Here is a 12,693-nt window from a genome sequence, read left to right as displayed (position 1 = left end):
AATAATCTCATTGTCAGGTAGTGACTGATCTGTATGGAGGAACTGAATCTGCTACTGCTTGCTGTTGCTTCCTTAACTCCAGAGTCAAAAAATTATGAAGCTTATGTTGAGAATATAAAGATTTTAGCTCTGAAATGACTGTGTGGATGTAAAGGTAATCCCAGATGAGGAAACTTACCATTTTTTGGATTGCTTTCTAAAAATCAGTACAGTCTCACCATTTAAAAATACAGTAAGACAATATTAGCAGAGCGTGTGCAAATTCTCAAAAACAAGACACTAATTCAACCTACCTATACAAATTAAAAACTGCAAAACAGTCATTAATTATACAGTCTTGTTCTGTTTTATTATGACCAGAGTAAATTAAAATAGTAAAAATGGGTACAATTCGTTCCTTATGTAATTCCACCACTCCCAGAGGAGAAGTGAATCTGGCTTACCACACTGTGTGAGTAGAGAAACTTGCTCTAGGGTGGTAAAAGGAGTAAGCAGACTAATGCGGTGGCCAAAATGACTGTCCAATGACTTCCCTAAGCAGACGGGTAACATCTGAACAGTAATTGGTAAGAACTTCAAGAAGAAGTCTGCTACTATAAAAGCAGAGACTGCTGATGTTGGGGATGCCACCTGCTCACGTGTGGCCAAAGACAAAACTGAAATATAAAGCATTTTTCCTAAAGATTCAGTTCACAAAACACAGAAGTTCCTACTGTAAAGCAATTTAAAATAGTCTGTGGTTTCGTGCGTCCAGTTCTGCCCACATTCACCATCTGTAATATGGATTATCAAAGCGAAGACTGTGGACGTTGGCCCAGACAGACTCAGTCAAAACTTATGTTTGGCAGTCCCTGGGCTGCCATTTGCAACCCTTGTATTGCTGTTGCAGTGCCTGGATAACCATTGCAGGGCAGCATTCAAAACCTTCTCTGGCATGATGTATGGGAGCACATCTTTATTTTAGCATTTCTCTAGGGACTGTGACTAAAGCACAGAATACTAAAGCAAATATCACAGTACCAATACATGATTACACAGTTCACAGTTCCCTGTACATCATAGAGACACCTCATATCATTTATTAATCACATAATTACCCATTTGTCCTAAAAGAGTGTGAAATGTTAATGACCAGTACATAACGGGAGATGCAGTGGGATGCCTCCAGGGATAATAGCCAACCGTTAAAGACAAACACTAGAAATCACTAACTGTAAGCTACTGGCAACCCCCTCCCCCCAAAAAAAACCCTGAGTTGTTAAAAAGCTAAATGATCTGAATATATATATATATATTTTTTTTAAGTGTTAGGCTGCTTTGGATAAGCTGATTTGTTAGGCTGATTTGTATTCTTCAGTCAGGATTTACTATAGTTTCTTGTTCCTTGAAGAGGTAGTTGCATGTACATAGTTAAAGCAAATATTTAGAAGACCGAGACAGAGATGATCAGTTAGAGAGAGCTCAAGCAACAATAATTCAGAGGCTGTGGCGTGTAATAGGCAACTGATTGTTGCCAGCAAGGATGGACTAGGATGCATAAAAGGAAAACTGAGGACAAGAGAGGGAGGAGGAGTTCAGCTTAAAGAAAGCTAGTGAAAGAAAACTATAGGATTTACAGATCACCACCTGCAGTATTTCCACATCAGCTTCCTGTGTGAACTTTCCAAGTACCATAAATTTGAAACGAGCTTCTCCCCGAAGAGTCTGCCTGATTTTAAGTGTATCAGCTTGTTTTCAATCCACTCCTGTATATACACTTGGTTAAATAGGTTTAAAAAACATACTTTTGATAAATTCTGAGTATAGTCAAAGCCTTCCATAGAGTAAGAACAGTACTGTGGCAGTGGGCATGACTCCCTAATGCTCTGAGTCTATAATCATATCTAAACCTGCAATACGTGGGTATAAAATTTTGTTACGATAACTGGTAGAAAGTAGTGTATATGCAGTGCCTCAGTTGTCTTTGAGACTGTGAGTTCTGTCTAGTCTTTTAGCATTTCATGTCTACATTGCATAAGTGCAAATGATTATGTCAGGTGAAAAATGGAATCCAACATGCACGCCCTATAGAGAAAGATCCTCCATAAGGAGAACGAGTGAGTTTTTTGACCAGTGGGATGAAATGTATTCCTGTATCATATACTTAGCAAACTCCACTGAATCTAGAAGCATCTGTTTCTTTCATAATTCAAAATTTAGTTTACATTCATACTTTTAGGGGTGAATGCATCTTCTTTTGGAGGATGTGTTGATATACTAGCATCTGCAGTTTTGGAGAAGAAGTAATTTCTAGACAAGAATGTGAATCTAAGGTGGTAATACGCATTCAATCGTTGCTTAGACTTCTGACCCTACCAAAAGTGTAACAGTTGAAAATAAAACTAAATTCACAGGTTAATTCCTTGGAAACGGTCACACCGAGGCTATAGTTTTCAAGTAACGGGCTTTCTGTAACAGTTATTGAACATCCACTAGCAGCTAGAGTCAAATCGGAATTATTTGTCACTGTGGTATTCACATGGCCCTGAGCCATGTTGAGCCTGGCCTTGCCCCTGAATTAATAAGCTCCCTGCTAGTCCTCCAGAAAAAAAAAGTTCCAGAGGCCACAGAGTACAAACACCTTTATGGCTCTGCAGAAACCAACCCAGATAAGATAGGGCTGATGCCAAGTCTGAGCTAATAAACCCTGCCATCTCCATTTGGAGCTACTCAAGTGACTGCATGCTTCTTTCAGCCATGTCCCATAATGTCTGTATTATTCAGGCCTTTTTTTTTTTTTCCTCTTGTTGAGGTTATTCCAGCATAATACTTGCCTATGCTTTAATTTATTAAGAATTTTAATGACAAAGTTCAGATTCATATTTGAAATTTATATTGCAGTCAATGGTACGCACTGAATCTGAATGCTGTTTTTCAAGACTCTTGTTTCAAAAGACCATTTCAGCAATTTAAGTTTTAAAGAAAGGCTGTTGACCTCCTGGTGAACTCCAGTGGAAGCAGAAAGTTCAAACGTTAGTTGCTATTTCTCCAGCATGCAGAGCCCTATGATGTATAAATGTGCCAAATTTCAGTCTTCTTAGTTTAATGTGAATATGCCCGTTAATAATATTTAAAGAAAACAAGAAACCATATTGTAGAGCAGTTAACACAGTTCTCACCAGTTCTTCCTTCCCAGTTCCCAGGGAACTGAAAGGCACTTATTAATTCAGATGCAGTGCCAGGCCCAAGATGTTTCTGGGCATCTTGGATCATCCAGTGACAGAAAATCAGGAGTTGTCAGTTGGTATATTAGAGTTTAAAACTGTATTGTATAATTAGACTAAAATTAGTATATTGCAGTAACAATTATTTTACTTTATTTTTGAATAAAAGCTTTTCTTTCATGGTAGTTGAAGCAAGTTCAAGGTGCATCAGAACACTCACATGTTGTAACCATTAGATTTTTTTGGACAGTAAAAATGTTTAATATCTATTAATGTTTCACGGAAGAGGGCTCAAAGGCATGAGGCAGTCCTAATAGAATAAAGAACCTACAGATGTTGAATGTATTTAATTATAATTGCAGGGTAAAATATAAGCAAGTTATTCAGCAGTGTTTATAGTCAAACCAATTATCTTTTTGTAATTTTATATATATCATACCTTCAGTTCATAGGATTTAATCTTATTAGTTTCTTAGATTCTTCTTCAATGCCTTGAATTTGAACACATGGATAAAAGATGAATGGAGTCATTTCTATGATTCAATTTATGTAAAAGAGAACTGGATTGATCCGTTGCTGAGGTAAGCAGTGCTTAAGTAGCCTGTGTTCACCTGATAGTTTAAGTGCAATATCCTGGAGAAAGCTTTCCCTGAAAATTCAGTTTGCTTTTACACTGTTTCTCCTATTGAAGTCATTCAGAACCCTCATTGTTTTTCGTGAGACTATGGTAATCCCTATTACTTAACCAGAGGCAAGGTTCTCTCATAGAAAAGTCCTTTTCCAGCTGTTGCACATTAGTTGTTCGGTGCCACTGAATGTGGCAGTGTTTCTCAGTGCCACAAACATCATATTCCAAATAAAACTAGAGAGTTCAATTTACCTTACAGAGTTAGATTCCAACTCATAAGTCACTTCAATGTCTGTGTAACGCTAAGCGCACAAAAAAGACGTTTAACTTCCCAGAGCCTGGTTTTATGCTCAGACTTATTTGTGCAGATGGTCCTAAAATCCCTTCTGAGCAAATCAGATAAGCAGGTAAACAAGTCTTTTTAAATTATTATTTATTTACACGATTGCAGCAGCATTTAATGGCTTACATGCTCTAATCTGTTGGGTGTGTCCATATATTGGTTAGGAGGTGATAACAGCAGCATAAGTGCGCTTGCGAAACAGGACAATTTTCATGTGGAGAACAGTAGCCATACCTCAGGTCACACTGCAGCCTATTGTGTCACTTCTTCACTGTTATTTTTACCCGGAACAGAAAATTAGTGCTACTATTGGCACACCTGTGTGGCTGCGGTCACACACGTTCATTGCAGTATAGATTACCACAAATAATGGCAAACACTGTTAGACAACGATATGTTACAAACTCTGTCAACTGCAAAAGAGTTTGCATCAATTTCTAACCTTCCTATCAGAGTCAGTAGGATTAACCCTTTCATACACTTTAGATTATGCCAAGTTAGCAAATACAGTGATATAAGTTTGGCCTGCAATGCACACAATTCCACTGAGCCCTACTGGAATTGCAGGGATATATTTGAGGTCAGAATTTGGCTAACTATATTCCAGTGTAGTCATTCTAATCATAAAATATGCTTACAATAATATACAGATACAGACATAGATATATAGATAGAGATATACACACATCCATACACTTCTTATATGTACATATTCATGCACATAAATGCTTAATTTAGTGCTCATATTTCATTAATATAAAGCTCATTGGAGCTGTCCTTCACACTCCATTAAATTCAAGGTAAAGAGCACACATTATACCTAGAAGTAAAAGTAAGTTATACGAGAACATTCAAGTTCATATTTGGTTACTGGGTTTGAAACTTCCTTCAAGGGGCTGATCAATTTAATCAATTCATTAGCTTGAATTCTTTTAAATATAGCTTTGTAGTCTTCTTTCTAACATCAATGAAGTTAATATTAAAAGTCCCATTTATTTTAATGGAAGAAAACTGCTCTCAGAAGTTAGTTTTAAGCCTCATCCCACAATGACAGTACTAGCTAAGCTAACAGATGCAAACAAGTTACTGTGAATTTGCAGTGTCAGCTGCTTTTTAATTCAGGGAAAACTCCCTTGCATGTATAATATTTAAAGGTAGGACACATATGGAGGAGGAATAACTGACATGAAGGTGATACCATAATCAGCCCTGTGATAACTTACTTGTTTGTGTGTTACCTTGAGACTCTACACCTTCCTGTCGTTCTTGGTAAGAAGTTCCAACACTCATACAAACCAAAACCCAAAAAAAGAAACTGAAATCATCTCAACTGCCCCACAGGCACCAAATTCTGTTTTGGGGATTCATTCATTAATTCTATCCAATTCTTTACATTTTTTTTATTAGAATTGCATGTGCTGTGAGAGTAATGTGTGCTCTGTCAGACAGCAAGAATGATAATACTTAGACCAGTGTTTGTCTGTAGTCTTTGCGTCTGTATGTACTTCGCTTGTGACAACTGCTTTTCTGATTTACAGTCTTGTGCTGGTGCAAAATGAGCTGGCAACCTAGTTGCTTATTCAGCAAAGCCTATGGCTATTTCACCTCTAGTAATCTGAATAAAGTAGACTAGCATCTATCAAGATGTGAAGTAATACCTTAATTTGAGAAGCACAATGCAACTAAATCATTAGTATAAATTCACGGGTCAATTTTGTTAAAAGGGAATCAACAGAATGGCTGAAAGCCTTATGGTATTTATACCAACGCCAAACTCAGATACTGCATTGTAAGCTTATATAAAAATAAAAAATGAAATAAAATTGAAAAGTCTTTTTTTTTTTTATTTGCAGATGGCAGCCAAAAGTACAACAAGTGATTAAACAGCTCGCAGATAAATTAAATAATTGTACTACCATTGTCAGAAGTTCGACGGTCACTCAGCCAAAGGAGTTTAATTTGACTGTGCCTAAACCTCGTGCCATTCCTATACCTCTGCCAATACCGGTGCTGGAAAAAAGTCATCCTGTGAGTTTTTTTATTCTTTGTGAGAATACTCAGTAATATTGAAGGTCAGATTTCTAAAAAATAATTAATTCTTTCATTATCATCCTGCAACATTGTAAGCAAATTGTAGGCCAAGCCGAGGAAAAGGAAAAGGTTGGTTCCTGTGGTTGTTCCCTGGCTTTTGAAAGTAGAACTATACAATTGATACAAATTGATTAAAACGTTGATACAAATGTTTCTATAGTCCTCCAATTTGTAAGTTGTTTTGCTTTGGATAATATACTGAAGCAGATCAGAGAAGAGTATTCAGACGGCAGTTTTTATAAATTTAGACTTATTTGTTTGTAGATGAGCTCTCACAAACATAAAGGGCAAAGCAATTTTGGTGAAGATGAGGTGGACTCTAGGTTTGCCGCTTCTCCTTGAGGGTAGAATTTTATTACTTGCTATTTACATTAATTTTGAATCTCCAAAATTCATGTTTTTCAGTTTAAACTTATTTCTTACATATCATCAAGGCTAGACATTTCATTTTATCTTTGAAATGCTACGCTTTTATTTTACTAACTGTCTGAGATTCTGACTCAGTTGCACTGGTATAAATCTGGAGGGACACCGCTGATTTCAAGTTAGGTCACTGGGGTAAGGCAAGCAGGATTTGGGATCAAGTTGTTCTGACTAACTTAATAAAGAATCCAAGATCATCTATATTTAAATGCAGTGGGAAGTGAGCTTGGAAGTCATAGTTTTGGGCATTATCTGTGACCTTCTATTAGCACTTCAGGTTTTTAATAATACATGTGTTGAATGCTGTAGAAACCACTTATATCTTAGGATAGCAGCGTAATTTAATGGTAGCATGTTGTACAGTTAATGGGATTTTACACTGAAACAGCTTAATACTAGGCTCTGGAAAACTGCATTTAATAACTACTTAATCAGCATAGGAATGAGTCATATTGCTGTCATTTTAGTACCTTTACACTGTACAGCCCCTCTTAAAATAAATTCGCTTTAATGCAGATGCATTTCCTGAAGTTCTTTTGTGCTGTTAGGATTACACTAAATGAGGTTTACATTCTGGCCAAGACTGCAAATTTAAAAGCTTGTGTGAATCCCAAACCATTAGCATAGTAGTGACATATGTTGCGCTCATTTCTGCACCTATCTCAGCAAATTAAGCTTCACTTTAATTTGCCATATTGTTGCCAGCATCACCATTTTAGATCCTGAACTTTTGGCAGAGACTGAAAAGGCAGCCCAGATGGCAAGAAAAAGGTAGGAAAGTGAGAGCAGGCCATAGTTTTGGCTACTGCATGGTAGGGAACTGTATGTAATTGAGATGAATGCACAGAAATAAGGCTCTTCCTGATTATATTCCATAATCTACTGCAGAAACATTCTCCTCCATTTTCTCATGATGTTGTCACTTTTATGAGGTATCTTTTTCTTCTCATGATTCTCACTCATCTATCAAAGAACTTTTCATGTAGCATATTAGCATGGAATATTGCAGTCACAATTACTAGAGGCGTAGCTACGACTGGACTTTGAAACAACTGTGTGATATCATATGGAAGTGTTTGGATTTTGAGCAATGACTACTGATAAGCTACTGCATTCCTATATGAAATTTATTGATTTTGATTAACGAGAGTGTTACTTCAAGTATTTCTTCCTGCTGGGTTACATTGTATTCTGCAGTAGAGATAAAATGCTGAGTAAGATGAGAGGTATCCCATAACTTGAGTTCAGGAGCTGGGATAGTACTCCTCTCCTGTAAACTCAACACATGCTTCTCTCACAGGAGAGGATGGAGGAGATGTGGGTCATTGCAGAAGACGGGATGGCAGTCTTACTCAGTGGTCTATACTGAGCTGAGTCCCTCCACTGACTGTGTGTGTTCCTTGAGTCACATAGACCTGGAAGGTCAGGATAATCAAGGTTTACTCATAAAAAATGGGGGAGACGAAGATAAACACCTTTCCACTGATCTTAAACTGCTTTCCAAGAAGTAAGTTATTTATCTGAGAAATTTAATAACGGAACCTCTGGGTCTAAAGATTATAAAGTCTCTTCAGTGTCCTTTGCACACAAGCACATGGATGAACACACACGCACACACTCATAAATATAATTCTTCAAAGAAAAAACAACACTTTAGCTTGGAATTTGCAAAGGAACCAAAGGGAGACAGGTGCTTAAACCTGAGAACATGTAAATGGATTTGGACACCTTTTGACTCCCTTGGATATCTTGGCCTTCACTTACAGTGCAATAAAATCCATCCCTTTAATATGAACACTATACTAGAATAATAAGATTATGCAATTATTTTATTTTTAGAGTTTCTAAAATGCTATAATGTAATTTAAAAAATTAAAAGCCCCACTGAGATATGTTGCTGTAACTCCATTCAGCCAAATTTAGTGTGTGCTTTAGATCTCTTACTTATTATTTTAGCAGTGCTTAATGGGTAGAGTTACTTGTTTGTTTAAAATAATTACATGGGTGAGGTGGCCAATATAGAGAATTTTGTTTGCAAATATATAGATAATGCTTTAACTTTGTGATCTTGTTATGTATAAAAATAGAAGCTCTTAATATAATAAGCATTGCATTAGCCTGCCCTTGTCTATCTTACAACAGTAAATTTAAAGAAATAGAAGAGTGATCATTACCAAAGTTCACAGTGATTTCATTACCAAAGTTCACAGTGATTATTCATCAGTTTGCATAGCATTTTCCCCCTCATGCCTCTTCTTGAAGTTTATGTTCTCTGCACGTTGTGAAATTGCCTCATCTTGCTGCTGATACAAGGTATTTCTACTTGCGTGCATTTTTTGGGTGGTTAAATAAAACTGAGTGAATTTCTTAGAAATCACTTATCATTCTCTGGATATTTGCTACTTTATGCCTTTAAGGCACTAGTGTCTGTTGAGGCTGGAGCTTATCCAGAGCTGGAGGATGCATTGCAAGAGCAACTTGTTTCAGAGCCCATTAGAAAGGCCTGTAGTTCTGCTGCCTTCCGCATCCATGTATGGTATCAGCTCAGTGAGTAGGTGATGGCAATTTGTTCTTCTCCAAGCTCCTTGTGGTACCTATTGCCTAAATAAACCTCTAGTAAAAGGAAATCCAGAAAGCATAGGTGAGCCTGACCACTGACCGGAGGGGGGGGGAGCAAGTATGAAATATCTTGCTCTCAGCCCTTTTTTTGTTCACATTAGGATTAAGTAGATACAGTTTGGCCTTTCTGAGCTCTCTACTGCTGGAATTTACAATTTATTTATAGTGATTTTTTTCATCCTCTTCCACCCAGCAGCTGCAAGGAGGTTTATTATTATAAAGGGTAATTGCTGTATTGTCTATCTGTCTGTCTGATTGGTACTTATTATCACCATGGTATCTGAGGGCTAAATTACAAGGCTAGGATCATTTTTGCAACAAGGCTGACTGAAAAGTCTCCTCCTTAAATTACATAGAATAAGCATAGCAGTTTCTGAGGAGAGAGTAATTTTCAGCTTACCCTGGCAGATGAGTACAGTTTTGCAGGTAAAGCACATGACTGGGAAGAACACTGAAATACACTGACACTCATTGCTTGTGCAACCCTGTGCAAGTCCACTGGGCTTTAATTTCTCCATCCATAAAAGCATTAAAAAAATTCTTAGGTACTGCTGGGAAATACTGCCAGTTCTACTTCACTTACAAAACTCACAAAAATACTTGAGCAGTCTCACCAATGCATTTAATTGCTAGCTTTTTCTATGCACTTGTTTGCCTGTAGATAATGATGTCAAAGGGCAAAGGCAGTGGAAAGTGTATCAGGTACGTTAGTATTTCAAAACATAGCATTTTGTATAGGCCAAGAAAGCTAAACGGGATCCCCCTGTTCCCTAAACTGACCTTCCGTACAATACTGGTTGTAGATTTTTCCCAGTAATTCTTGAATTAACTCTGTAACTTCTAACTGAGCTAGCACATTTTTAGCGAGATAAATATGTAAGCAGATGTCCTGTAAACCTGCAGACTGTCTCACCCACAGAGAGAAGTGACATCCAGTCTTTTTTCAGACTTTGCTTCTGGACAAAATTTATTGCTCAAGTACAAGAGCTGCGAGTAACACGAAATAGAGTTTTTTACTTCACCGCAAATACTGAAATCCCCCAGAAGTCTCAGCCTAACTACTCAAAACCATACATTCCCTGTTCTCCCTTCTCCCTGTTGGGCCGTATGACAGTCAGACTACACATAATTCTTTCCTGGTTGTTTTATCTGTAGTACTTTCTGACCTGTGAATGCTTTCACAGATCTATGAGTAATGCTAGGAGGCTCTCTCAGTCGTCTACCCCCAAATATTTAATTTACATCTCCAGTAAATACTCCCTTCACAAGAATATAAGGGCAGCCACAGCGGGCTAGGAAAAAGGCCAATTTTACCCAATAGCCTTTCTCCAGTAGTGGTTGAACATGACATCTAGGAGGAGTACAGGAACAGGAGTACAGGAACAGGACAAGCATATTTGCTGCTTTATCCGGCTGCCTTGCTAGCCTCCAACCATTTTAGCTCAAAGACTTCCTGAGCTACAATGAGCTTCCTAGGCATGTTAATAACCCTCAAAAGATTTCTCTTCCCTAAACTCTTGGGGTGTCTGTAAACTTGTAGCTACTAAATTCGCAGTGCCAAAGAGCTCCACAGCTTAACCTAATTCGGCTGGCTATCTGGCTGTCAGTGCCATGAAACTAAAGTTTATGAGATGCCAAACAGAACATTTCCCCCTTCTGGCAACTTTTCCCCTCTATAGGACCTATAGGTTTTTTTCTTTAGCCTTTCTTGTACTAATTTCAGATTTTTTTTTCTTTCTGGTGTTTTGTCCAGGGTTTATATTACGTCGACAGGCCTGAAAAGCCTAGGCAGTTCCAGCTAACTGGAATCTGTCCATGTCTTCTATGCTGATACTAATAGAAATGAATCAATATTTTAAAAAATAACGTCACCTATTTTACAGTAAAGGTGAATGTATTTTTCCCCAAAGTATGAGTTACTTGGAATGTTTTATATCACATATTATAGACTTTACTGCCTTTTAATATAGGTTCCGCCAAGCACCTACAAACCCCCAAAGGAAAAAAAGCAGCTAGAGGAAATCAAAACAAAAAATCGCCGAAAAGCAGAAGTAAGTGTATTATGTTCTTGTTCTAGTCTTTTCTTTCTTCCAAACTCCTTGTTCTGTAATATTTTCCAGTTTTCACACGTCTGAGAACTCTATCTGGGACAAATTTGCTCTTGCAGCTAATAGTTCATGCTTCTTTCTCTAGAGTCATGGAGTTGGTATTCTCTATTCTGTTCTAACACTCTTTGTCCATCTTTCTTATTTTAATATTAATTGTTTGAGACAAGGTCCACCTTTTATTCATAGTGTAAGTACTGTGTGAGAAATTTTGCAAGTAGCCATGTAAGGTGGGAGAAACATGATTACTTTCTTCTATTCACAGGCTTGAAATTGTTTGATGGCTCTTTTACTCCCACAGGACATGTGGATATTTAAGGCATTCACTTAATAATTAAGGCTTCAAAATTCAAAATATGTTCAATATTTTTGTTTGTTTTCTACACTAACTGATAAATAACCACATGCCATCACCCACTACTGAAATATCAGCAGACTCTGACTTCTTCTCGCAGACTCTTTAACTCTTTCCCTTAGCAGATTGAGAGTGGGAAGTCATCATGGTTTGTAAAGAAGGAGAATACATGGTCTGTATGTTAAGAGAGCAGAAGAAGGGAGGGTCTAGAAAGTGCCCTCACACAAAGAAACAGATCTAGTTATTTGAACTGATCCCAGCTTTGATATGAATCCTGTTCAATGGGTTAGCTCCTATTACAGGTAAAGCAGATTGATGTCATCTTCTCTTTGGAACAGTATTAATTAAATGTCAGTTCCCATTTTCTTTCCTCCTTCCCACACTTCAAACACCATATCCAATCCAATCACAGTATAAGCGTGAAAAAACACATGTTATTTGACTTTTTATCTGCACTCTCCCACCTCCATTTTGCAAATGCCTTACTTCAGCTTTCGTTAGCTGGTGCAAAACCATTTATCACATTTCTGTACTCTCCTCAAGTCCTTGTGAAAGGTGCATTGGATTCTGTTCCCAGTAAATGCTGGGAGTAAAGTAAATGCTTTAATGCCTGATAGATTCTAGGGGGATACACTTTGCGTTCTTTTTAGTGGCCCATCTCATGCTGGGTACCTCATTATCAAACAATATTGCATTATTTTTTATCCTTTTATTATTTCCACATTGTGCAGAAAGCATTCGCTTATTTGTCTGTGTGCTTATTTGTATGCACAAACTTCCTAGAAACAGGGGGAAAGGAAAGCAAGACATCACAGTGCCTATATTGTTAAAAATCTATGACAACTGTAAAATCACTTAACTGCCGGTCACATTCTTCAGTGGAGGAAATGCATGAATAAAGGGAGCAAAGCAAAACCACAGCAGAA

General features: G+C 37.5%; 1 protein-coding gene across 5 annotated transcripts in view; it reads left to right on the top strand.

The window, feature by feature from the left end:
• CFAP99 (cilia and flagella associated protein 99) overlaps positions 1 to 12,693 on the top strand; it is a 59,426-nt gene that overhangs the window by 21,374 nt on the left and 25,359 nt on the right. For all 5 annotated transcript variants that reach the window (XM_068943540.1, XM_068943542.1, XM_068943543.1 and 2 more), the window contains 3 exons: positions 3,672 to 3,784; positions 6,028 to 6,202; positions 11,278 to 11,358. In XM_068943540.1, coding sequence (XP_068799641.1) covers positions 3,672 to 3,784; positions 6,028 to 6,202; positions 11,278 to 11,358 — 369 coding nt within the window. The remainder of the gene's footprint in view (positions 1 to 3,671; positions 3,785 to 6,027; positions 6,203 to 11,277; positions 11,359 to 12,693) is intronic.

The sequence above is a fragment of the Struthio camelus genome, chromosome 4 (assembly GCF_040807025.1).
Source record: "Struthio camelus isolate bStrCam1 chromosome 4, bStrCam1.hap1, whole genome shotgun sequence".
NCBI classification, from domain to species: Eukaryota; Metazoa; Chordata; class Aves; order Struthioniformes; family Struthionidae; genus Struthio; species Struthio camelus.
The sequence above is the reverse complement of the archived record's forward strand: the minus strand, read 5'-3'. Positions and strand labels throughout refer to the sequence as shown.